General features: G+C 38.3%; 2 protein-coding genes across 3 annotated transcripts in view; both read right to left on the bottom strand.

Annotated features, from left to right (window-relative positions):
- Positions 1–755, bottom strand: part of rflnb (refilin B) — a 2,579-nt gene extending 1,824 nt beyond the window's left edge. Inside the window, exon 1 of the mRNA XM_052575888.1 lies at positions 71–755. Within this exon, the coding sequence (XP_052431848.1) occupies positions 71–259 (189 nt within the window). The 5' untranslated portion in view covers positions 260–755. The remainder of the gene's footprint in view (positions 1–70) is intronic.
- Positions 756–918: 163 nt separating this feature from the next.
- Positions 919–25,519, bottom strand: LOC127972416 (vacuolar protein sorting-associated protein 53 homolog). 2 transcript variants are annotated; one of them, XM_052575884.1, is made up of 22 exons: positions 25,352–25,519; positions 24,413–24,493; positions 24,129–24,178; positions 23,958–24,024; positions 17,681–17,767; positions 16,605–16,720; positions 16,408–16,527; positions 13,789–13,867; positions 13,536–13,679; positions 13,314–13,456; positions 11,665–11,806; positions 11,460–11,549; positions 10,112–10,206; positions 8,773–9,015; positions 8,248–8,395; positions 8,079–8,161; positions 7,890–7,968; positions 7,160–7,308; positions 6,993–7,062; positions 6,773–6,910; positions 3,408–3,512; positions 919–2,317 (listed from the first exon to the last, which is right to left on the bottom strand). In XM_052575884.1, the coding sequence occupies exons 1-22, from the start codon at positions 25,436–25,438 to the stop codon at positions 2,144–2,146; spliced, it is 2,490 nt and encodes an 829-aa protein (XP_052431844.1). In that variant the 5' UTR covers positions 25,439–25,519; the 3' UTR covers positions 919–2,143. The 2 variants fall into 2 exon arrangements, with proteins under 2 accessions (XP_052431844.1, XP_052431845.1); XM_052575885.1 differs by having other exon boundaries at positions 11,460–11,546.
- Positions 25,520–26,822: the final 1,303 nt, after the last annotated feature.

Below are 26,822 nucleotides of genomic sequence, written 5' to 3'. Positions count from 1 at the left end.
TAGATACATATAAATATTTAATGTACTTTTTGTACTATTAATAGCATGGATGTGCATTAAAGAATCATACCACAGCTGTCCCTCTGTTCTCGTCTTCTGTGATCGGGGTTCCAGCCGCAGTGCCCTGCAGTAACCAGACGCTCGGGCTCGGGCTCGGGGGCAGACCGGAGTCAGGACTGTCCAGTGGCCGGTCAGCTTTCAAATTCATCTCCAGCGGATCATCGTCACACACGTTCCGCAAGTTCAGTCTTCCCACCATTGCTTTTAAAGTTGCTCAACACTTGCGGGCCAGTTCCACAAGATCTTCAAATAACGCAGTCAAATCGAATTATGTGCAAAATGGTCTTTATCTGTTGTTCTTGCGGGCAACGCGGTTTAACAGTGATCCGGGAGGTTCTGTGTGATGCCGTGAACGATCGTCGATAATCCGTTTCGTGGCGCTGGCTCACCGCTCCTTTGAAAAGCAGATCTGAAGGAGCTGCAACTGTGCTTGTTGTCGCAAAGTAAAAAAAATGGATGTATAAAAAGTCAGAATAAAATGTTAAATAAAAAGTTCCCTGTTTTTTCAGTCAGGTGGTCTTCGCCGGGGAAGGTACTGCAAGTTTCCCCTCTTGTCAGCCTTCCTGCGTTCAAAATTGTCCACACTCAAAGACGTTCATTGTTTTCAAGCGCCTGCTAGAAGGGAGACGCCTTTAAAACTGCCTCCCACTGCTGATTGGAGTGCCAATTAGAGAGAGACAGGAGGCCCTCCCTTTAAACACAGGCCAGCTTCACCAGCATTAGAAGAAAAAAAAAATGTTTCACACAAATCAGTAAAGAAAAAATTAAAACTAAACTATCTATCCATCAGTCAGTCAGTCCGTCCATTCATATATCAATCATACATAATGTCAAAAACAACAGTTTAGTCAAAGGCGATACAGTCAACAGATTTTTATTGACAAGAATTTATATCTGCAGTTGATATTAAAAAGATGCTGTCCTATTCACAGACGGCAGGAATGTTTTCATTTTAAGCAATCAAAAGTATAAATCAAAGCAGAAATCAATGCAAATAAGATTGCATTACAGTAGCCCATCCCACGCATAAATCATACATTCATTGCAAACACTTTAGCTTTGACGTGCACTGCTGTTGAAGCCTTTTAACAAGTACAAAGCCATGTGCAAATAATAAACAATTATGAAAGAGAAGGTGATGATGGATAAATGATTAAGATTACAGTAACCCGATTCCAGAGTTATTAAAAGGACTATAAAATAAGTTATGTTGAATAATAGACAAAAACAGTTACTTCCTTTACACAAGCAGATGACGCAAAGTAAAAGAATGTATCCTCAGTGTTCACACTAATATTACTGCATTCCAATAATCTCCCATGAACCACACTTATTGTTCACAGGGAAAATGTGTCTACCATGGGAAAGCGTGGGTGTAAATATTTCTCCCTTACGGCTCCTGTAGGATTAAAACATCTACAATATGTTTTTTTTTTTTTCACCTCAACCTGGGAAAGTATTTCAAAACCGAAAACAACTGGTTTGTCATTTCAGCAGGAGACAGGAAATCCCAAGCTCCTCTGAGACCTCACTCTCTTACTCCACAGGCACCTTTACCCAGAGCAACAGCCAAGTTCCACACAGCCGTTTACGGTTATAGTGAGGGGACAATTACAAAAAAGTTGGCTTTAAATCATCTTGATGTTGAAATCCCAGTACAGAAGACTTTGTGCCAGAATAGCAGCAGGTTACTTTTCTGAGCCACACTGCCCTCTGTTCTGCTTTAAATGCAAGCATATTTCAGAGAAATGTGCAAAGTAAATGACACTGTGGGTATTAGTGTTGTAAAGTGAAGGAAGGGGGGGTCAGGGGGACGGCAAAATGACTCATACATGCCAGTAATGTGTTGAGGTTCAGGAAAGGACTTGAATTATAAGGCTCATAGTAATGCAAGTCATAAAAGCCACAAAGTTAAACCATGATCTGTCAGAGAACATAAATACATACAGAAGACATAGCAGTACTATTTACACGCCATTTTCAGCATGTTAAAACTGGAGTGGAGACGTGCTGTCAGGCAGTACTGAATATCCAGACAGAGCGCTCACATTAGTATATTGATGGGAATAAAGATCCTTCTGATTTACTGAATCCTCTTTTTGATGAGCTTTTCCAGTTTGCGGATACGGGAAGATTCCTGTTCAGGGGTGGGGGCGCTGAAGGTCAATGATGGGCCACTGTCTGGTCCTGATGGTGGATTAGGCAGCCTCTGTCTGAACAGCTCCAGCATGGTGCTCTGCTCACTCCGTTTCAGACCCTAATGATTGAGAGGGAAAACTTTTTACCAATGAATTTCAATGATGATTTGTCATAATTGGATAAGGTGTTTTTAAAAGTAATTTTGATTCTTGAATGAATCAATTAGACCTGACCCAAATCGACACAATGATTTGCTCACAAATTGGACATATAGTTTATTCACCAAATTCTAAATTAAAGATATACACACACACACACACACACACACACACACACAATATTTTAATACTGTATTATTTATCTGAAATAGAAAGCTTTTGTAACATTATACATCATCGTTCAAAAGTACAGGGTCAGGAAGGAGTTCTTTTTTGGATAGAAATTAAAACTTTTATTCAGCAAGGAAGCATTAAATTAATTCAAAGTGATGGAAAAGATTTGTATAATGTTACAAAAGCTTTCTATTTTTTACACAACTTTCCAACATTGATAATGCTTCTTGTAAATCAGTTAATCAAAATGATAATGATTTCTGAAGGATGATGAGACACTGAAGACTGGAGTAATGATGCTGGAACGTCAGCTTTGCATCACAGAAATAAATTCAGTTTTTAAAATATATTCAAACAGAAACATATATACAACCATATTCAGAGTTTTTTTTAATTGAAAAAAGTAAATTCAGAAGAGCCATTTTTAAAATAGGAAAAATCTTTTGAGTAGTGTGTGTGTTGAGTAGTAGTATTTATTACTTCGTTTATTTACTTACAATTAAACAAATTATATAAGATCACAGAAAATACTAAAAATAAGTTTGATAAAATGAGAAAAAAAAAAAAAAAAAAAAAAAAAAAATATATATATATATATATATATATATATATATATATATATATATATATATATATATATATATATATATATATATATATATATATATATATATATATATATATATATATATATATACACACACACACACACACATATATATACATATATACATATATATATATATATATATATATATATTAGTGCAATCTTGAGATCTTAAATAGATACAAGTATGTATCTGTATTTATATATAAATATGGTGTGATCTCATGAAACAGGAGGACGATATCCCTGATGCAAATAAACAGACTCACTTTCATATCTAGTATCTTCTGGAAAGTCTCAGGATTGCTGTCAGCAAGGAGCTTGATGTAGTTGTCCACAAACACCACGCATGGCTCGTGAGGGGCCATGACCACCTGAGAGGTGAGAAGAAACAAGTCAGCTAAACTCCGGCTGGGTTCTCCAAACTCTTTTAAAAAATGAAACATTACCACATGAGACCCACCGCTCTGGGAACAGGACACAACAAAACAGTGATCTGATAGATAAAACACTAAACAAAGACAAAAACCAAAAAAGTGTCTATTTTTAACAGTGTAATTACTCTATGCTTGAATGAAGCTGAATTAGCCTCACCGGTAATTTTTTTTTGTGGGGTATAATGAGAATCTCAATTGAGCAGTAAAAAGAGGTTAAACGGGGTACAGGCCTGCATTGTGAATCGGTTTCTTTTCCTCCAAGGGTGGGAGGGGAATTTTTTTTAACTGTATATCTTGCAACTATTTAGTTTTGTAAGAGGGCAGAAGAACACATGGCTGACAGATACGACTGTGTGTGTGTGGGGGGGGGGGGGGGGGGGTGTATTTTAATCAGCATCCTGTGCAACATTTCCCTTTATACAATACCCATTATTCTTTCTTTTCCTTTTACTCTTAGTACCCGAAGGCATAAGCCAGGAAATGTGAATAAGGGTCAAAGCAAAGTGGGACACGGAACACTTTCGGATGGTCTTGAATTCTAAACGTTCCGTTCTTACCACAGAGTGATTTACTTAGCGACCGTCCTGGAGACAGGCCAAGGAAAAGCCTCGAGGAGGCTTGTTGTAGTTACCTTGTAAATGAGAAAGAAAGAACAGAGAAAACGAGAGGAGGGGGAGAAAGTCTGCCTTTCCGTTCATTTCCAAAAGAGCCACAATGGGGGGGTTGGAGTCAGACAGGCAAGAAAAAAAAAAGAAGACTGTGGAAAACAGCCACGTCTCACAGGCAGCAGCAGCAGCATGCTTGGCTCAAGCTGCCTCCATCAGCTTCACATCTCTCTGAGGTTTGGGCCTTAGGATGGGCAGGAACCCGTTACCCGCCAAAGAAAGAGAGAAAAAGTGAAGACATCTTTAACAGATTACTCTCCACGTTTACCCTGTAATGAGCGTCATGTGGACAGCCAAGCCACCACTAGCAACGAAGGGCCTATTTCACTCATAAACCGCTTAACGGGTGTCACACTTCACTGATGTAATTCAGCAGCAATTAAGAAACGGCGATGACAAAGGGAGACTGAGGTGGCAAACGGCTGTGCTATTGTTATGAACACCAAAAATAACCCATGCTGATTTGCTGGGCCACATGGCAGCAGATGCCTTGATGTTGAGGAGTGTATTGAAGTATGAATGGCTCTTCCAGGAACCGCAGAGCAAAATGCTGATGAAGATGGAAGTAATTACCTGAGAGGCAACTGGGGCCCAACAAAGCCAATCATTAAATACTAAACCGATTTTGAAGAACCACCATATGCAAGTCGATCAAGGCTGGGTTTCTTAAGCAGACCATGAATGTGTTCATCAAATTTGGCTGCTGAAGTTGTGGTCAGACCAATGAGGGTTTATTTAGAGAGGTACGGAGGACAAAGATAACTGACAACTCTGCTATTAATGGGATAGTTCACCTAAAATCAATTACTCCACTATTAAACTTTCATTCATCTTTGAAACACAAATGAATATATTTTTAGGGTAATCTGAGAGGTTTCCTGTTCCACCAATTAAAGTTTACTAATGAATCCAAATTAATGTATGCTTTTATTTACATATAAGTATTGATCAACACGCAAACATAAAGCTCATCCAAAATAGTAAACGGAAGCTGAAATGTGCTTGCACGATACAGGAGAACCAAACTCATTTGTTTTTCTGTGTCATCAAGTACATTTTGAACTTCTGTGAGAACCAATGAGGTTTGTTCTTGACCATCAAGTAAATAGCCTTATTTGTGGCATTAAAAATATCTTCATTTGTGTTTCGAAGATGGACAAAAGTCTTATGGGTTTGAAAAACGTGAGGGTAGAATTTTCATTTTTGGGGGAACCATACCTTTAAGTTGAATAGCTTTTTTAAAGCCAGTCCTGCTTCCTTAGCTATTTTCATGTAGAAATACTACAACAAGTTGAAATACTACAAAAGAGATAATCTAAAACCTATATAAAGTTGTTCTTGATAAAAACTTTAAAAAGGATTCAGGTTTGACTTTCTTTGAAAGTGTTGACAAAGTAATATAATTTCCATAAGAGAACTTAAATCAGCACAATTTAATCAAATTTGTTTCATTGATGATACTAACCTCTGGAAATAACAGCATGATCTATTTTTTTAAGACGTTTCAAAGTGTCCATGTATTTTATAGTGTTTTTCATCCTTTCTAAATGATCTTTGCATGATCTTGCACAATTAGGGCTGAACCCAGTATGAGCATTAGGAGGATTAAGGCTGAATTCCAGGCAGTTAAAAGACCAGAAGCAGGAAAGCCCCGGAGAGCCTAATAAAAGCCTGTGGAGCATGTGTAGGGCTGGAGATAGGGGTCAGGGAGAAGAAGGTGGGTCTGGAGATCAGGGGGTGGAAGATCCACCGAGGCACAAGCTATCCGTTCCTCCTGTTGTATTTGATAGCTCAGACGTCCAACCAGAACATCAGTCTACGCTGCACATAATATTAAAGGGGACATTTCATGGAAAACATGACTTTTCTTGGGCTACTGAATTCATGGAGACATACTCTAATGTTCAAAACTAAATTTGTCAGCCTTTCCAGACCATTTATGAAAACTATTGACCTGTTGCTGTCTGAAACAGCAGAGGGAGAGAGAGCAAGAGAGCGCTCGTGTTGTTTGAAGCGCTCTCTCTGTGTCTCTCTCTCTCTCTCTCTCTCTCTCTCGAGCTCTCTCTTCTCGCTCTCTCTGTGAATCACATTCGTCATGGGCCGGGGAGCAGGTTAATTAATAACGGATCAACTACAACAGCCTACATCGCACATCCTGCGATGTGACTATCGTGGATTCGTACATCGCGATATCGATGCTTAAACTACACATCGTGCAGCCCTAATATGCACATAAGTAGATCTACTGTATGAGTTAGGATTTTTAAACTGTGGAAAGCTTAAGGCTGCAGGCAGGAAAGCCAAGGCATGTGAACACTTCCCGTCTCTCACAGAGAGCTCATTAACCCAGACGCACACAGCTTAGTAAATAACTCCAACCGAGTGCTGCACCATGCAGAGCTTTATGAGCAGCTGATCATTAAAGCCTTTCCTGTATTGAGCTTCTCATCAGGGAGGCCCATTTAAAACAGAATTTGGTTCTGAGCGAATTCTCAAATGTTTAATGACCGACCGTGAATGCCATCTTCCCACCTTGAGGATCATCTCTGCTCGAGTCATTCCTTTAACCACGATTTTGGTGTAGCTGGCCGGGGCTTTACGGACCACCTGAGAGCCAATGGAAGGGAGGTCTAGAAGAACAGTCTTGAGGGAATGTGTGTCCAGGAGTAACTGTTCAGAAGAAAGAAAACAAGGTCATGTGTTCTGAAGGTCCATGAAACCCAAACATCCTAGTGTCTGAATCTCAACCTACCTGCTCTGCTCCAACCATGCTGATTGGCTTACACCTGAACAGGTGGTTTATGAACTTTGGAATGAAGGAGCTGAAACAAATGGGTAAAACAGTCAGTAGGAGTTTAGCAAACACTGGGTTTTGAAAAAGCTTTGTTGCACTGATTAGTAAGTGGCTGCGCTACTGACTTGGTGAATTTAACACAGAACTGGGTGAAGTATTTCCGGGTGGAGGCCAGGTTGTCTCTAATGATGGGCACATTTTGTTTGATGTGCATGATTACAGAGGTCACATACGGGCTTTGGTCTCCCACATGTTCCACACTCTGCCACGGCATCTGTGCAAACATACACAAAGTCAACTTCAAGGCTAGTATAAATCCTGAAGACACTCTTAAACGTTACTGCCAACTAAAACTATTAAAATTTGAAATAAGTTGAATTAAAAAGAAATATAAATATTGTATGAAAAACAAAATGAAAACACTGAAAACTAGAAGAAATAAAAAAAATACATGACATACTGACACACAAAAATTATTAAACGGACCTGTAAGCTAAAATAAAAATTAAAGCTGAACAGAATCATAAAAAAATAATAAAAATGATAAAAGCACATAGCAAAATTACTGAAACTTAAGCTGAAATTAAAATAAAAGCTGAAAATATAAAAATAAATGACATCGCAGCATTCTAAAGTAAAATATGGAAATGGATAATCATTTTGAGATTTGCTAAAGATTACATTCAATAGTGTTAGTAAATTAGTGTTTTTATAAAAAATGAAGTGAGTTTTAGATAAAAGCAAATGTGATTTTAAAATTCCTATTCAATTAAACATCCAATATCAGCAGGTATGATAAATGAAACTATAAAACTTGAATATCGTCAGATAACTGCTTTGGTTCTGAAATAGTACCTTGCTCATCGCTGTGAGGGCTGGATCACACGCAGCATCCAGGTCCTGAACCAAGAGCTGGATACTGTTTGAGATTACCCTGCCAAACAGAGAGATTTATGGGAAAATTACTTAACTACTAGTAATTAATTTCCTTGAGCTAGTATGTTTTTTCTTAGCATTGAGGGTCAATTAATGTGACGTATTTACGTGCTAAAGGTGTCCATCTCCCCAGTTAAGTTGATTCTTTCCATTAGGGTCTTGTCCACCTTCTCCTTGAGCTTTTCCTCCAGCTGTGGACATGATATAGGACATTTGCATCATTAAAAAAAAACCTATTCATTTGTACCATGTGAATGAAGCATGTGTGGTGGGTGACCTGTTGTGTGGTAGCCAGGCAGTATTCGGCTGTGCTTAAGATGCTGCAAATAAGACACAACTCTTCCATTGTGAACTTGGCCACTTCTGATCCCTCTTTCTCCTTCAGCAGGCTGCTGATGGTCAGACCACCACTACTGGTGGTGGTCCTGCATGCAAACATGCACAAACATAGTTACCAAAGCACCCTAACTCAACCCTCCGGCCCTCCCACTAAAAGAAACACAAGAAAGACTGCATGGAAACCACAAGACAGCTTCTCCAAAACAAAGATCTTTTTTGAAACTCCCAAAGACAATACGTGGTAAACCACACAAGGCGACGGGTGGGGATTTTTCTTCCTTTGAAGAATGGCAGAGAGAAACCCCACAAATGCGACCACACAGAGACGACCACTCGCTGTCCTCTCCAGCATCACCACAGCATAACACGCCAAATAAAATCCCCAGTGACTAGGAGGAATAAACTTTAACTATCAAAAAGAGAGAAAGACAGAAAAAAGGACCAGTCAGGTGGCTCGACTCACTTTGGTAGGTTCCCAGAGAGGATCTTCCATGCATATTCGCGCAGATATTTCTGGAAGATCGTGGTCAGAGCAATCATGGGCTCTCCGGTGCTTAATTGTGAGCACTGGACCATACACTTCTTGTAGTACACGAAGAGATCTGCACAGCTGGGGAGCACAGCGCCTCCCTCATCTGTACCTGATTTAGGGGGACCCTGTGCCCGGAAATCAGCTACAAAACGGTTGATCAGCTCGCCAAGATTTCTAAGACAGAAAACAAAAGGATAAATGATAGTAGGCCTAGACTTTGGCCGCATTTCCTGCACTATTAAGAGCTAAAATCTGCATAATTCTTTGAAAAACAAAAGTAATAGAACACTAAAAAAAAAACAGGAATTTAATTGGTCGTTTTATTTTTTATTAATGAATTTGTACATATGTGGTCATTTATTTATGTGTTATCAAAGACACCTGGATGGGTTAAGTTCTAGAGGTTTTTAATGTGTTCAGTAGTGCTTAGTTTCAACCTAAAAACTAATTTGCAAAACATTTGCAAGGTTGACATTTTTGGGGCAATAAAGAAATAAAATAAAATTTAAAAATAATAAAATAAATATCTGCAAAGTTTTTGGGGAACCCATTTGAAGGACAATTTAAAAAAAATAAAAATAAATAAAATAGAAATAAAAACTTAATATTTGCATTGTCAAATTTGAAAAATATTTAAAAAACAAAGTGAAAGCTAACGCCACATCTAACTATGACTGAAATCTAAATGTGTTAAACTTGCTTTGAACAGCAATGTGTTGTCAGGTCAGTAAATAGGCCATCTCTCAGCACTGAGTAATCAGATAGATGCTAACCCCAAGAGAAGAATGTGGACACTCATGCCAGGCAGGTCAGTGGGAACTGGTATAATGCAAGCCTTTGTTAACAGAAAGGTCATTCTGCTTTAGGCAGTGCCAGCAGAGTGTTACATGGGTCAGAGAAGGGCCTTTACAAGAAGCCCTTTGCTTGGTAGCCTCATGGGTTTAGAGAGAGGGTAAGCAGCAAAATGAGAGGTAAAGAATGAGAAAAAGGCAAGTAAAGAATGAAATCAGCTGCTGTTTTCAGACTGTCTGCAGCATGTGTGGTTAATGGCTAATAGGAACCATTTTCGCCTCAGTGGTGAGGCGGAGAGAGTCAGACAAGGGAACTACTAAAAAGGTGGGGGGTACAAGAAATGGAAGATCACAAACCAAGTGCATAAAGAATGGGGGTTGGTGAGGAGGACCCTTAAATGACCCTGAAATGAATGGACTTCTTATTGTGTGACATATTTGATATGACTGTGCACAATATTAAATGAGATTCCACTCACTTATCCTGCGACTCGATGTAAACGTAGAGATGAGGCTCAAAGCACTTGGACACAATGCCATGGAAGGGGTTGTCTGGGGCCTTCGGCTTCTTGAGCTGGAAACAGTCAAATATTTCTTAATCAGGAATTTCTGAATAAATGTGCCATTGTTACTTTATTATCATTTATATTTTTATTTATTTAATAGTTTTATTTATTGGATGTTGGTTTATGGTTTTATAGTTTCATTTTGTTTAATTTTAAAATAATTAAGTTGATTTTGTTATTTTTTATTAAATGTTGTTTGAATATAGTTTTATATATATAGACATCTGATTAATTATTTAATATGTATTCATCAGTTTTAGTTTTGCATAGTTTTAGTTATTTTACTTCAAGTGAAACAAAAAAAAAGGGAATTGCTACCTTGGCAACTAGATTAAATTAAATAATCATAAAAAATAACGTTGATTAAAAAAAAATGTAAATAAAATTTTCATTAGTTGTATTGTTGTAACTTATATTTATTACTTCGTTTATTTACTAACAATTAAACAAATTATATAAGATCACAGAAAATACTAAAAATAAGTTTGATAAAATGAAATTTTTTTTATATATATATATATATATATATATATATATATATATATATATATATATATATATATATATATACACACACACACACACACACACACTTATATATTCTATATTATAATAAAGCATGTTTATGTTTATTTTTATAAACTGAATGAGAATGTGAAAGGTTGTCCTTAAGTTTAAGTATATATTTATCAATTTTTTTTATTATGTATTGTTTATTTAATTTCAAGCAATGAAAATGCTTTTTCTGGTTTTAGTTTTACTCAACGATAACAACCCTAACTTGTGCTACAGTGGCACCAGTATAATGGAGAAAGTGGAAGGAAATTCTATTGCGAAACACCACAGTGATAACGGTGAACTTCTGAGGAACCCAAATCACCAGAAATGTTCTTACAACACCTGATACCGAGAACATCATTGCCAATTTGAAGATAAAAGGAAATAAGTATGCAATAACTGAGCCAAAGTCAAGCTGTTATATTAAAAGTACATGTTAAGGGTTTGATAAATAGAAGGCAAATAAAGACTTGTAAACATGATTGTTTTCATAACACATAATTTGCAGATAATATGCGCCTGATCCGGGCCATAGTTCAGATGAGTCAAATCAAACTACATTAGAAAGAAATGTAAACTGCATGTTGGAATGGCACCAAATGCGGTATCAGTTTCTATCAGAAGATGGGTGGAGTAGACTGCATATGGTACAAATGTGGTCATGCTTGCATAACAGAGCGCAAATAAAGATAAGCAGCCTCACTCTATCCAAATCTTCATCCTTTTCTGATCCGTTGTCCTCGTCTTCCAAAAAAGGGTTTGTTGGTTCTAAAGGCATCTCAGGTTTTTTCTGCTGAGAAAGCAAAGGAAACACAGACAAACATCACACAAGAGCAAGATTCCCAGCATGTTCACACTCCAGTAAAATCCTTTTGTGTTCGCCTGTAAACCAGCAAGCATGGCCTCACCCCAGGCCCGTCGTTTAAAGTGCTGCCCGAGAAGCGCTTAGCCAGCAGTCCCTCGAAATTGGTGGTCCTCTGAATAGCGAAGAGCAAAAGCTTGACCTCGATCTCCCTGGCACGGGTTCGCATCAGCTTGGCCAGCTCGGTTCTGATGAGCAAACGAAACACAGACATAGACAAAGTTGTGAGCGAAACCTAATGTGCCAAGTAGGACTAAGTCTTCAGGTCAATGCTTTTATAGGACAGTGTGTGCAGAGGCCTGCTTTGGCTGTTCAAAAAAACCACAATGGATCAGTGTTGTATTCAAAAGCCAAGATCCAGTTACTGTCAGCTTGAAAAACAATCGTTTTGTGAGAAGATAATAAGCCCAAGAAGGAGGAAGATGATGGTGTGGTAGATCCATTCTTACATAAAGCTTTGTCAAAAAAAGAGGATTACAGAGGACCTCAAATGTTCTTTCCAGGCACGGAGGGTTTTGTAATGACTCTCTTGAGAGGAATTTGACTATAGACAACGGGCATACACACACATAGCCTACTTTAGACTGTCAATACCACTACTGAAATCCCAGACATGTAACCAGTTCCTTTCCATCTAATCATTCATGTCATACTGCGCAGAGTTATGTCTTTCGCTAAATCATGCCATATTTGTGTGCTGCCTAATGTCTAGTCTTCCAAGCTAACCACTAAATGCACATGTAAACCCCAGGTGTATTTTCTCTATAGGGTAATGGAGATAATCAGGATTTATGCTACACTCACATCATGTCAGAATTACCGTAATTACAAGACCTGCTCATGTCTACAGACTCAAAAATGATTTGTTTCTATGGCAGCACTCATTACGCCAAAATGTGTTCATGTCTGGCTTTGTTATTGAAGACAGCAAAGTACATAATCACTATAAATGCTACAACTAGGAATTCCCTTTTTTTAAACTTTAAAGAACAAAAAAATTTGAGGATTTTTTTTTTCAATGTAGAGCTAGCAATATAAACTTCTCATGAAAAGTTTGAGGTCAGGTACTATTTTTAATAGTTATTTTATTTGTTTTAATTTATTGAGGCAATGAGATATGACTTGATAAAATAAGGTAAAAAAAATACATTCAATACATGTGAGAGGATTAAGTAATAATAATAATAATAATAATAATAATATACAATTACAAAATATAGTGTACACAGATATAGTTATTTTAAATGTTAAACTACAAAAAAAAAAAGCCTCTTATACTAACCAAGGATGCAATTATTTGATCAAAACTATGATCAAATAATTGTTATAGTATAAATTTCTTTCAGACAAAAAGAAATCTTACTTCACTCAAATTTGAACATATGTGTAACTATCTTTAGTTAAACTAAAAAAAAAAAAAACATTTTGAATGTTTTTATTAAACGTCACATAAATCAAAGCTTTCATAGAATGTAATAATTAGAAGATCAATTCTAGTTAATTTTACATTAAGTTTAAGTTGTGAATTTCTTACATCAAAAATCTGAATAAACATGAATCATTTTATTTATAGCTGACATTCTATCTCACGATATTTCCTTAAAAATGTGGATGGAAATCCGACTAATGACATCACAGATATCACAGGTCAACATCATGTGAATGCAGCATTAATGTGAGGTGTTTGATCAGTACCTGGTGATATGACAGAACTCTACAGCGATGCGTTCGGTCATGCACCACTCCTCCGGGAACATTCGCCCATACTTCTCTTCATAGTCCACAAGCTGACGCTTGATCCACGCATAGCGCCGATCTATCTTGTCGAGCCACGCCACCTGTACTCAGAACACAGACCGTAAGTCAGACAGTACAGCACAATTTCAGCATGTACAGGACACACAAGGTTTCACTTACATCCTGGTTTTCTTGAAAGAGTACTAAGTATTCTGAAAGGTGCTGCCTGATGAACTTTTTGATGATTTCCTGCTTAATCCGAGGATCCAGGACATTCGCCACCAAGCAGGCATCTCTGAGAACAATGCTAGGACCTCCAGATTTCTGTAAATATCAAATTAAATGTGTCCCAGGAATGATCCAGAGAGTTACTATGCACTAATACTGAGAGGCGATTACTTATGATCTTTTCATCAGAGCACTGCATCTGTACCTTTGACCCCTGGGCAGGAAAAGACTCATCGAAGTCAGCCAGTATCTGCGTGCCAAGCTCGCTCTGTGCAGCTTTAACTCTGAGGAGGAGCAAAACAAATGGGTGAGTATTTACAACTCAAGACACCTGGGGCTTGTACCATGAAGCTGGATTAGCTGGCTAGCCAGGTAAGTTTCAGTTTAGTTTGCACCAATCCTGGGTTTTAGGTACCATGTAAGTGGCTTGGCTTTTAGCTGCATTCATTGCCATAGTAACTTACAATCCAAAGCTAACCTGCTCCTGGGCAGGTTATGTTCTGGGTTAGAGATCTCAAACTGAAGTTGGATCAATCAGATGTGAGAAAAGTGACACATGTCTGACACAAAGTCACTCCAGTTTATCTTGCTCCAAATTAAATGTCACTAATGCTAAAAAAAATAATAATAATTTTATGATTTATAGTTAAACAGTTATTATAAATCGTTTATTTTAAATAAATATAAATGTATACCGATCATGTGATATAAATAAGTTGTAGTATCAAAAGATTGCACGATTTAAAAAAATACAAAATCTGACCTTACATGTTGTAGTCTCTACCACTATATATTTTCAAATGTATGAACTAAGTTAACAAGTTGCACTTGTGACTTCACTGATAGAGCAAGATTATTTATTTTATTTGTCCTGTTTAAATTTGTCATATTCGTCAATCTCTTAACCTTTAGCAAAACCTTTAACCTTTAGTTTTGAATCTCGCTGGGTCTCTCGCGAGAAGTAAATCAAACTTGCTTTTTGTTGCAAGGCTCGTGATTGGCTGTTCGCCAGTGATGTCACACATTCATGTGCACGCGCTCCACAAACTCAGGATCAAAGCCTGAGTTGACAAAGAAAGTTGATGAACAGCATCATGGTACCAACAAAGCAGGATTGGAGAGGTTTGGTTTTGTCAACTCAAAACCTATCCTGTAACTCTGAATTTGTTCAGCTACCATCATGGTACAGGCCCCTGGTGGTCTCAGGATTCCCTGGTGTCCAGCGAGTTTTAAAAGCAATAAATTCATGATACCAAAATGTTGGAATCTAGAGCAGTACAAATGAAATTTTACAATCCTTCATACCAATTCCATTAGAACAAATATTCTCTGTATTAACATATATATATAGGCTACTACTGAACACACTAACTAAATTAAGAATATATATATTTCATTAAAAGTTTATAGAGAATAGCTAACCTACTAACTAGATCTCTTTAAATGATGGCAACTCTTAGAAGAACTGTCACTGGGAAAATAAATGGAACAGAGTCAGAAATATTAACAGCTACTTGTATTAACTAATAAGGCCAAACTGTACTTTGGACCAAAGTCTCAGCGATCTAAGAGGCAGTGTAAAGCAAGCCCCAATCCTGTCAAAAGCATTTGGGTGAATCACGACTTGATTCGAAGATGCTCTCTTCATTTCTGGATTATTTGCTGGCGCAAGCGGACTCAACACAAGTGCCATCCAAAATAAACAAGATACTTAGAGGGAGAGTGAGTGAAAGAGAGACGGAGACACATGCGTTTGCCAGTCAGACACCGGTCTTCGACGTGGCACATGGCTGCCAATTTGCTCTCTCACCAGCTCCATTAAGACTTCGACAGTGTCTGAACCGCAGCACATCCCTCAGCTGCCGCCCCTGATCAAACATCACTGCCACTCCTCAAAACCAACCAGACATCTCCATTTAGGGACAGTCGGGCTCAGAACGAAAGCATCTCAGCTTCTCCGTATTTGGCATGCACTAATATTAAGCATCACAAAAATCACAAGAATTTCCTCCAGACTTCATATGTGGTAAGCTTGTGTAGTTCAAAACAACATGGCTGAAATCAGTCTATCTGATCACCAAAGGGGAGCTAATATTATTTACATTGTAAATTCCTAGGCACAATCCCCACCCTCATCAAATATAATCTCTTTCTACACCACAAAAGAAACGGACGGGGGAAAAAAACAGAGAGTCACAGAGCGGTCAGAAACCACTGATGTACTTTGGCAAACTTAAATGCTGTTTTAACAAAACACTGGATTCGCTTGACGTACAAATGCATGCTCAACCAAACAAACTCTCATCATCACTCAAGGACGGCGTTTAACATATGAGGTCCGTCTGTGAGAGGTCTTACGAACCAAAGGGGTAAACATGACTACAGGGGCATTGAAAAGGAACTGCGGATGCATGCTTTTCCAGAGAAACATTTAGAACCTGGAACAATCAGGGGAATCGTTTTTCCACATCAAACACACTTCCTTGCCATCTGCTTATGAAACAACAGCTTTATCAGAGCATCCAACATAAACAAGCAAAGGGAAGTGCAGAATCATAGAGACCGGAGCCTCGTTTCTTTCCTAACAAAAAGCCTTGTCTCCAAGCCTGTAGGGGACATGGACTGCACCACCCAAACCACAGAGAGCACCTCCTCTGGGAAAGGCCAAAAACAAAGAGCTGGGGAAAAAAAGTAAACAACGAGACACTGTGAAGCAAATTTCCTTCCTGTGCTGCATCTTCAGTAAACATAAACAGGATCTACAGACTCTCAGCACCATGATATAGTCAAATAAACAGTGTGTGAGGGAGGTTTGCGTCCGTACCTCTCTGAGAGCTGGCGTATCTGGGGGATGCCCATGTACTTCTGGAAGTGCTCGAGGACGTTGACTACTCCCTGAAGGAGATTGGCCACCTCTCCATACTGCCTTTTTCGAGTCATAGCTCTGGTGGGATAAGACAAGCTTTTAGCACACGGAGCAAATGGAGTGATCATGGGAGAAGGGATGTTGAATAAACATACTCAAGTGAGTCCACACCGCCAGCCAGCATGTGCAGGTGATTGAGGGTGGTTATAGAGGTGGTCAGGTGACGCTTCGCGTGGTCCAACTGCTTGATGTCCCGTGTGATCTCTTTCACCTGAAGCACATTTTTAGGTACATTAGAGATACACAGATATTACATTTTTTACTGATACTTATTATAACTGTATTATATGATATCAAATTATATATTGTATAATACCGATCAAAAATGTGGGGTTTGTACGGTTTTTACATTTTATGAAAAAAAGTCTCATGCTTACCATGCAATTATTATTGTTAAAACTGAAAATCACCGTTTTTAAAATGTCATTTATTTTTGTGACATTAAAGCGGAATTTTCAGCAGCCGTTACTCCAAAATCTTTTGCAACATTTAAATGTATGGTCTTTATGATCAATTGAATGCATCCTTGCTTAATAAAAGTATTATTTATAAAAATAAAAATAAAATAAAAAACAGCACTTTTGAACGGTGCATTATTATATTAGAATTTCATTAAAAAAGTACAAATAAATGGACAATATTAAAGATTATAATGTCACAGTAATATATTACACAGTGTAAAATGTAGATTCATTTGCTAAAGATTATACTTATCAAGAACAGTTATTATATATGATGGCAAAGGCAATCTAGATGTGAAAGTAGATGAAATAAACGTCAATTACTATTAATTTAATATGAAAACCTATTTATTATTAATATTTATTAAATACTAAAAACATCTTAATATAAGCCAATAACCTATATGGTACTAACACATCATGCATTCCTTCTTTATATGGCTTCACCATATTGAAGACACAGGGCTAAAGCTTTGCTATTGTTCTCCTGCTTTCCTCTGATCTGCACTGCATTACATTCACAGATGGCCAGTGCATTACCTTGGGCTCAGAAAGAGCACTGTGGACAAAAACCACAGGATGTCACAGTTTCTCGTGCCTCGGTTACCCAGCCTGTTAGGGTGGGTGGGTGGTGAATGGCTATTTACTCTGGGTCGACTTTCAGTCCTTAAATGACTAGGTTCCTGTCTGGAGGGCTTATTTTTACTCACCATTTGCTCTGATTTCTCCGCTTTGTCTTTGATGTCTTTGATTTTGCCAAAGAGTTGCTGGATGGCTTTCTGGGCCTCCTCCAGCGCCTGGAAGAGGAGACAAAAGATCTAAGATGACCCATACAGCACCGCGGTAGCGTTTTCTTACAGCTCGCTGTCAGTTCGCTGTTTTCTGTGAAACAGCAACCTGAAGTTCACTGGCTTGAGCTGAGTTTGTGTTGGGCTGGTTTCATCGCCTTCAGACTAGGCAATTAGAAAAACAGACCCTCGATCTAAATCTTCCCAGCCACATCAAAAGCAATTAATAATGAACTCATATTTTATATTAAACACAGGCTGAATGATGTTTTAATGAACATGCTTCCTGCCTGGCCTCCTGACCTTCCAGCCACTATATTATTTTTAGCAGGAAGATCTCCGCGCTTCACCAGGGTGGGGAACAAACCGCAGCGCCTGAAGAAACCAGTTTTTTACTTGAAATTCTTGCAGGCCTAGACTACAGCAGCTGCAATGTTGGCCCTTCCACATGTTGCCCTACCTGACGCCACCACATCACAAGGCTCCTGCCTCGGCCCGGATGGGATCTGATCTTCCTGGCCACTCGAATGCACCTCCCACTGCAGCCACACGGCAAGTGTTTGGACTCTGACAATGCATAATTACTACTTCTTTCATGAGCAGCTGCAGCACTGGGTGAGTGGGAATACTGGCCATTGCCAGTGTATTTAGAGAGACATGCCTGGGCTGAGAGCAGAGAGAGTTTGGCCGTGTCTTTTGCCTCGCTTCTTCACAGGCAAATGGAATGCTAACAGCCGGCACCAGCTGCCCCCTGGAATTTGCCACTTTTACAAGCCTCCTCAAAACACAGAGATGCTTTGAGCCACACACACACACACACAGTGTTAACAGCAATGCATCGTCCTTTCGATGAAAGGATTCTTCAAATTGCAGTGTTGACTTAACAGCTCAGAATAAGAAGCACAACTCAGGTGTTAACTGGGATGCATCTAGTTTAAAAGGGCCATGTTGTTGTAGTGTATCCAGAACTGATTTCTGAAGGTTAGAAAGATGGACTGCTTGTTGGAGGACAGTCCCAGGGATTCCTTCTTATACTGCTGATCAGGAGAACGAGAAAGAGGTTTATTTGGATCTGGCAGGAAGGAGAGCAGCTGCTACGCATGTGGACTCTATTTGCAGTTTCAGGATGCCCCCCCCCCTCCCCTCAGATGGTTCAGGCAGGCCACAGACTATAGGACGACACGGATGATGCTGGGATGCATGCTTCATTTCCCTGTAGTGTTGTGACTCCACTGAAGAAAATGTAGAAGTGTTGAGAAAGAAACGTGTTGGTCATTAGGACAGTTTAATAGATGCTGACAGGCAGGAATGAGACTGTGTGATTAGCTCCTCAGTGATTATGTTGTCAATCATGTACAGCCTTTCACATATACATTATTGGTAATTATACTGTATGTAATTATTTCCAAAATGCTGAAAATATTATGAAGAACGGCGCCTGGCTTTAATCCCTCTATTTAACCCTCAGAGCTACAATTTTCATTGTTTTGCAATATATCAAGCATGTTGTGTCCATCATGTTTTTATTTCATCCATTATTAAAGTCAACTTTATTACTCCACTCTGCTTTTGTAATGTTTGCAATACAGGGTAAAAAAAACCCTAGGCATTAAATCAATAAAACAAGTGTTGGGTTTTTCTTTTATTTTAAGAAATGACTAAAACAACTCCAAAGGGACAGACAGGGATTGGTCTATAACGACTGATAGAAAACCACACATGCAGTAAACTTTCCATCCTGTGTTTAGATTAAATATTTATACTACATTCTTGGGGAGGCTCCTTCTCAGCATTCCTAATAAGCAGCTCCAGATGCCAAAAAATACATGAGACATCCTGATCCCAACTGGCTCCCTGACAGCTATAAACCTTCCATCTGAATGCTCCATCTGGCAACAACAACATGGCAAACTTTTTACAGGGAACTGTCTGCAGCATTGAGGAAAATAATGTATATTAGCACAAACCCTGCATGTGACAAAGAAGAAGGCAAAGCTTGGGTTGTCCTAAATTAATATGCGCCAAATGCATCGGCCCACTGTTTAATTTCCCATCCTGAATGATATCACACATCTAAAAAGTTTCCCCACATTGCCAACTGCTTTTCCAATTCAGATAATATTTCCAGATACATTGTTGTCAGTTAACAATAGACTAGAATAGTGCTTTCCACACACTGTAAATGTTCTGATAAGAACCACAAAATCTTGTTTAGAAAAGTTGGGCAAAGACACTAAAATATATTTTTTCCTAGTAAACAGAACAAAGTGTGGAGACCAGCTAGTTATTATACTAAATCCACATCAGAGAAAACCATAAAAAACATTACTTGAAATAAAATAAACAGACACTTTAAATATTTTTCAAAATTCTAATTATTTCAGCTAGTTTACTCATTTCCATTTTGTTTATCTTTACTAGATGCTCTAAAATAACTCAAATTAAAGCTGAAATAAAATTAACACTACATAGACATTAAAAAACTAAAGTACCACTTAGAAATGCCAAAAATAAAAAAAAGGAAACCTGCGTTTGAGTAGGTTTTATGAAGGTAAATTTAAGATTTTAATACTATGCCAAAAATGTAAAGGAATAAATCGAAGGGAACATAATACGTCAATATATTCTCTAAATATAAATGTCTAGAGAGCAGACAATGGCTTCTACTAGCAACACTTCAAAGTTTCAACAATTTCCAACAGATCTCCCGTTCATTTTAATTCATTTTACAAAACTAAACATCTTAAGCCCCTAAAATAGCTTCCAACCACTAGAATATGGAAATAACTTTCACTGCATCTTATGATCACACTGCAAAAAAAGAGAATTTTCCTCAGTATTTGTTTTTTTTCCCAGTTTCACAGTCTTTGAATTTCTAAACATGGAATGAATTTATGAGTAAAACAACTTAAATGAGTTTTTTTAGGAATGTTTAAATACTTGTATTGGGGAGAAAAAAGACAAACATACTGAGGATGATATTCAGTTACTGTAGTGCATGCATCATTTAATGCAATGAATAAGACACTTTGCTCTGATTTTAAGACCTTTTTGAGAAACTTGAAAGCTAAAATGAAAACTAAAAAGTATTTTACATTTTTAATAACACACACACATCTCAATGATACAAAAACGACTAGGATCTACACAGCAGGCACACAATAACAATACCAGAGAGGAGTTTGGGTCTTTAAACTGGGTGAACATCTGTGTTGTGACCGTCTCAGATACTATTTATCAGGCCCTTCAGCCAAACTTCAAAGAGCCCTGACTCAGTCGCAAATAAGATGCCCAATGACCAATTCTAACTTTAGCATTTTCTGTCCTACAGGGGAGAACGTGAATATACTTGGCTAAGACAAACACATCCGTCCACCTCCTCCACACAGCTAGAAATGTCATCAAGCAGACCCCTGGGATCCCGTTCCAGACACGGATGTCTCCATCTCACTGATAAATACTGCACAGACTAAACAAAAAAGAAAAAAGCAGCAGGTCTTTCCAGTCCTCTCTCTCTCGGTCTCCACCATCACTCCCAGCCTCGAGCTACATGTGTAATCCACACTTCCCCGCCGCTCCATCTGCTGAAAGGATTTTTCCTCTGCTCTTTGGAAACAACTCCGAAGGTTACGGGCCGTGAGACTCGTGGCCCAGCGTTTGCGGCGATCCATTCAGACACAACCAAATTCCACAAGCGGTGCATGCTGGGTAATTCAAGAACAGCAGAACCCACTCGCAGGTCTAAACCACGCTGCCTTTCTACATCTCAATAAAGGGGTCGCATTTCACCTCAGCCTGCCGTTCTGATTAAGAAACGGATCTGTGTTGAATCAACATTTCCAGCCTGGTCCAAGAAATAGCAGGAACACTAAACCACAATGTGGAATGGAATTGCTGCTGAGAACAGGGAAATTCAGAGTAAAGTGCGCCTTCCTTTCCAGGAAGAGACAGCACATGGGAAGAGCACTGAAGAGCCTTGGTCACTTCCAGAGATGTGAGACGGAAGAGATGCACAAGACAACCACAGTGTCAAGAGCCGCTGTGAAGTGGACAGAGGGGTTCACCACGAGGAACGTTCTTAAGCTTCTTAAACTACTTCAATATTTTGATAACAGAGTACAAAAACACATACAGTTTGCCCAAAACTGAAGACTCAATAACTGTTTATTCATCTCTATGTTATTCCAAACCTCTATGACTTTCTTTCTCCTGTGGAGTGTAATAGAATGTAGGTCTTTTTGTCCACACAATGAAAGTCAGTGAGGACCAATGTTGTTTGACCTTTATTGTCCTTTTATTTGACCGAAAACAGTTGAAATATCCTTCAAAATATCTTGTGCTCCACAAAAGAAAGAAAGTTGTAAAATGAAAGTTGCTAATCAACATGTCTATTATTAACATTGGCTGTTTTTTAGTGCTTATAAAGCATGTATTATATATATATATATATATATATATATATATATATATATATATATATATATATATATATATATATATACAGTATTGTTCAAAATAATAGCAGTACAATGTGACTAACCAGAATAATCAAGGTTTTTCGTATATTTTTTTATTGCTACGTGGCAAACAAGTTACCAGTAGGTTCAGTAGATTCTCAGAAAACAAATGAGACCCAGCATTCATGATATGCACGCTCTTAAGGCTGTGCAATTGGGAAATTAGTTGAATTAGTTGAAAGGGGTGTGTTCAAAAAAATAGCAGTGTGGCATTCAATCACTGAGGTCATCAATTTTGTGAAGAAACAGGTGTGAATCAGGTGGCCCCTATTTAAGGATGAAGCCAACACTTGTTGAACATGCATTTGAAAGCTGAGGAAAATGGGTCGTTCAAGACATTGTTCAGAAGAACAGCGTACTTTGATTAAAAAGTTGATTAGAGAGGGGAAAACCTATAAAGAGGTGCAAAAAATGATAGGCTGTTCAGCTAAAATGATCTCCAATGCCTTAAAATGGAGAGCAAAACCAGAGAGACGTGGAAGAAAATGGAAGACAACCATCAAAATGGATAGAAGAATAACCAGAATGGCAAAGGCTCAGCCAATGATCACCTCCAGGATGATCAAAGACAGTCTGGAGTTACCTGTAAGTACTGTGACAGTTAGAAGACGTCTGTGTGAAGCTAATCTATTTTCAAGAATCCCCCGCAAAGTCCCTCTGTTAAAAAAAAGGCATGTGCAGAAGAGGTTACAATTTGCCAAAGAACACATCAACTGGCCTAAAGAGAAATGGAGGAACATTTTGTGGACTGATGAGAGTAAAATTGTTCTTTTTGGGTCCAAGGGCCACAGGCAGTTTGTGAGACGACCCCCAAACTCTGAATTCAAGCCACAGTACACAGTGAAGACAGTGAAGCATGGAGGTGCAAGCATCATGATATGGGCATGTTTCTCCTACTATGGTGTTGGGCCTATTTATCGCATACCAGGGATCATGGATCAGTTTGCATATGTTAAAATACTTGAAGAGGTCATGTTGCCCTATGCTGAAGAGGACATGCCCTTGAAATGGTTGTTTCAACAAGACAATGACCCAAAACACACTAGTAAACGGGCAAAGTCTTGGTTCCAAACCAACAAAATTAATGTTATGGAGTGGCCAGCCCAATCTCCAGACCTTAATCCAATTGAGAACTTGTGGGGTGATATCAAAAATGCTGTTTCTGAAGCAAAACCAAGAAATGTGAATGAATTGTGGAATGTTGTTAAAGAATCATGGAGTGGAATAACAGCTGAGAGGTGCCACAAGTTGGTTGACTCCATGCCACACAGATGTCAAGCAGTTTTAAAAAACTGTGGTCATACAACTAAATATTAGTTTAGTGATTCACAGGATTGCTAAATCCCAGAAAAAAAAAATGTTTGTACAAAATAGTTTTGAGTTTGTACAGTCAAAGGTAGACACTGCTATTTTTTTGAACACACCCCTTTCAACTAATTCAACTAATTGCCCAATTGCACAGCCTTAAGAGCGTGCATATCATGAATGCTGGGTCTTGTTTGTTTTCTGACAATCTACTGAACCTACTGGTAACTTGTTTGCCACGTAGCAATAAAAAATATACTAAAAACCTTGATTATTCTGGTTAGTCACATTGTACTGCTATTATTTTGAACAATACTGTATATATATATATATATATAATGTTAATGACATTATGAATGTGTAATCAGAGGACTCACCTGTCTGCCATCTTGCCCCACATTAGTCTGTCCCCTCACTACTGTCCTGATGTTGTCATCCAGCCGTCTGATTAAAATAATTATTTACAATACCAAATTAATTACTGAAAACCTAAACAACCTCTGTATATCCATGCAGACCCTGTCAGGGTCTAAATAATAAAAACTCACCTTATTTTAAGTCGAATGTTATTCACCACATCATCTATATTCGCCAAAGACTACAAAAATAAAACCCCAAAAAATCATAACCATAATAAAATCTAGATTCTTTTAATGATCAACATCATATTAGTCACTTCTTCATGCTTGGAGAGCATAATGCCCTCTAGTGGCAAAAAAAGATGAACATTCAATAGAACAGAATTTCTGTAGTAATGTAAAGAAATTTTTGGTAACTTGCATCAATAAGGGTGACCTAAACACATTGCTCAAATATTCTAACTCAGACTCACCTGTTCTGTTGGAAACAATGTATTAATGTATTCAACAGCATTGAAGTCGGCTCGATCCAAAGGGTCTTGGCTGGGGAAAACCTAAAACAAACGAGCAGACAACGTATGAAATAGCCAAGACCAGAAAAACAGGCTCTGCTGAATGAGGACCAGGTGGCCACAAAATATCTAAAGATGTTCTGTGAGTCTGAAGTGACCAAAAAGCTTTTCAACACTGCAATCTGTTCAGGTGGCACCTTAACAAATAGATCAAGAGATCCAGCTTGATTTCTAAACTAATGCTGGATTCAGTGGAGATAGTAGAAGAATGAATATGGCTTGATTTACCATTAAATTATTAAATAATTCTGCACGTGCAATGTTGGTGTTTTAGTCATACTTTTTTTCCAAACTGTACATCTACTCATTATGCATTTGTGGACTAATAGTCAGTTTAACTATATAAATATGTTTACGCAATAACTCTTTTAGAGATAAAACCCTTTCAGAGGTTTTTAATATGTCTAGACTATCAGCAAGCCCTTGGTATAAACATAAGCTAAATTTTCTTAGCATTTTATACTAACGTTACAGACTAACAGGAGTCCATTTTACGATTCTTAAATTGCATTACACTGCAAATTATTTTTTTTATTCATCTTTTAAATGCAGAAACCCCTGGTTGTGTCAAGGTGTCTCTTGACACCTGTCTTCAAATAACAAGCTAGCAATGACAAATCTGCGTTTGCTGGTCTGGCGTTTTAAAACTAAAGTCAGTTTTGACAACTGCTATCCACGTAAACTAATACGTAACATGATAAATAAACCAGACTTGACTGAAACTGTGAGCATTAATGGGGATGTATAACACTGCATCTCTGGAGAAGACAGCAGCTGACAGCTTGTATGCTCTCTCTGACACTTCATTAAAAACAGAAACAACGCCAATTCATCAGTTACCTGCTCAATGGCCACCTGCACTTCTGGAGTAAGGTGTAATATCGCCTCCAAATCTTCCACAAACTCTAATTCTTCATCCTCCATCATTGTGAACAGTAAACAGTCGTTTTATTTCCGTGCTGACGTGAATCCTTCTTTACCGGTGTCGATGCTCAGAAAGAAAAAAAAGAAAAGATTCATTAGCGCCATCTGTGGCGCTGGAGACTCAACACAAACCACTCCGTAAGAGCAGCTGAGGTTAATCATTCTCACTTTTGAATGACTGCATTACAGCTGCTGGACTGCTTTATTATCCCGGTTTTGATGATCCTGTCCTGGTTCTTCCTGAAGACCCGCTATAGGATCATTCACTATGTAGCTGTATGTCTGGCTGGGGTGGGAGCCATGGTGGGAGCGGATATCATTGCTGGCCAATACCAGGGATCTTGTGAGAAGCAACCTGGAACCATATATATATACACACACACACACACACACACACACACACACACACACATATATATATATATATATATATATATATATGTAATGTAAGTCAAAGCATGACCATTATTCATTCCTGTATCAACAACAGCAAGTGACATTCTCCTCAGTGATGGTCTGGTTCTGGTCAGTGCCAGTCTGTATGCCATCTCTAATGTGTTCCAGGAATACACAGTGAAGAATCTGAGCAGGGTGGAGTTTCTGGGCATGGTCGGCCTCTTCGATTCAATCATCAGTGCAATACAACTGTAAGATTTGTTAAGAAATCACCACAAAAGTAGACCTGTTTCTAAACATCAGCGCCACACTTTAAAAAATTACAGTGAATTTAAAAGTAAAAGACTGTAAAATGCTACAGTAAAAACTTGTTAAATGGTTAACTGTAAATTGGTTAACTGTAAAGTCAGTCTATTGTTCGTTATCTGGCTCGGCTCGGTGTTCATCTTCACAGCAGTTCAGTCAGTGTACTGTTTGAGTACATGAATTACTCCGGGATATTGGTTTGTTGAACTCAGAGGGAGTGTCAGCAACATTAAGAAAGTTAACAGCTTAAGTCATTTGTGGATTAATGCGTATTTGAGACGCAAATCGTTTAAAACGATTCAGTTCGATTTGGTGAACTGGTTCAAAAAGATCCGGTTACATCGAATGATTCGTTCGCGAACCGGATATCCAGACTGCTTTGTTTTGAACTCTCTCTCACAACAGACACGAAAGAGAAGACAATGCTGAATAAAGTTGTAGTTTTTGCTATTTTTCGACCAAAATGTATTTTTGATGCTTCAAAAAATTCTAACTGACCCTCTGATGTCACATGGACTACTTTGATGATGTTTTTCTTACTTTTCTGGACATGGACAGTAGACCGTACACAGCTTCAATGGAGGGACTGAGAGCTCTCGGACTAAATCTAAAATATCTTAAACTGTGTTTAAGATATAAACGGTGGTCTTACGGGTTTGGAATGACATGAGGGTGAGTTATTAAT

Source organism: Carassius gibelio, chromosome B15 (genome assembly GCF_023724105.1).
Source record: "Carassius gibelio isolate Cgi1373 ecotype wild population from Czech Republic chromosome B15, carGib1.2-hapl.c, whole genome shotgun sequence".
Taxonomy (NCBI): domain Eukaryota; kingdom Metazoa; phylum Chordata; class Actinopteri; order Cypriniformes; family Cyprinidae; genus Carassius; species Carassius gibelio.
Note: the sequence above shows the minus strand (reverse complement) of the source record. Positions and strands in the feature narration are given on the sequence as shown.

Excerpts from the sequence above, each read along its gene's own strand:
- LOC127972416 (XM_052575884.1), bottom strand. The coding sequence starts at position 25,438 with ATGATGGAGGATGAAGAATTAGAGTTTGTGGAAGATTTGGAGGCGATA. Across the intron at positions 24,494-25,351 it reads TGCAGGTGGCCATTGAGCAG|GTTTTCCCCAGCCAAGACCC; the intron begins GTAACTGATGAA and ends CGTTTGTTTTAG. Across the intron at positions 9,016-10,111 it reads TACATCGAGTCGCAGGATAA|AAATCTTGGCGAGCTGATCA; the intron begins GTGAGTGGAATC and ends TTTCTGTCTTAG.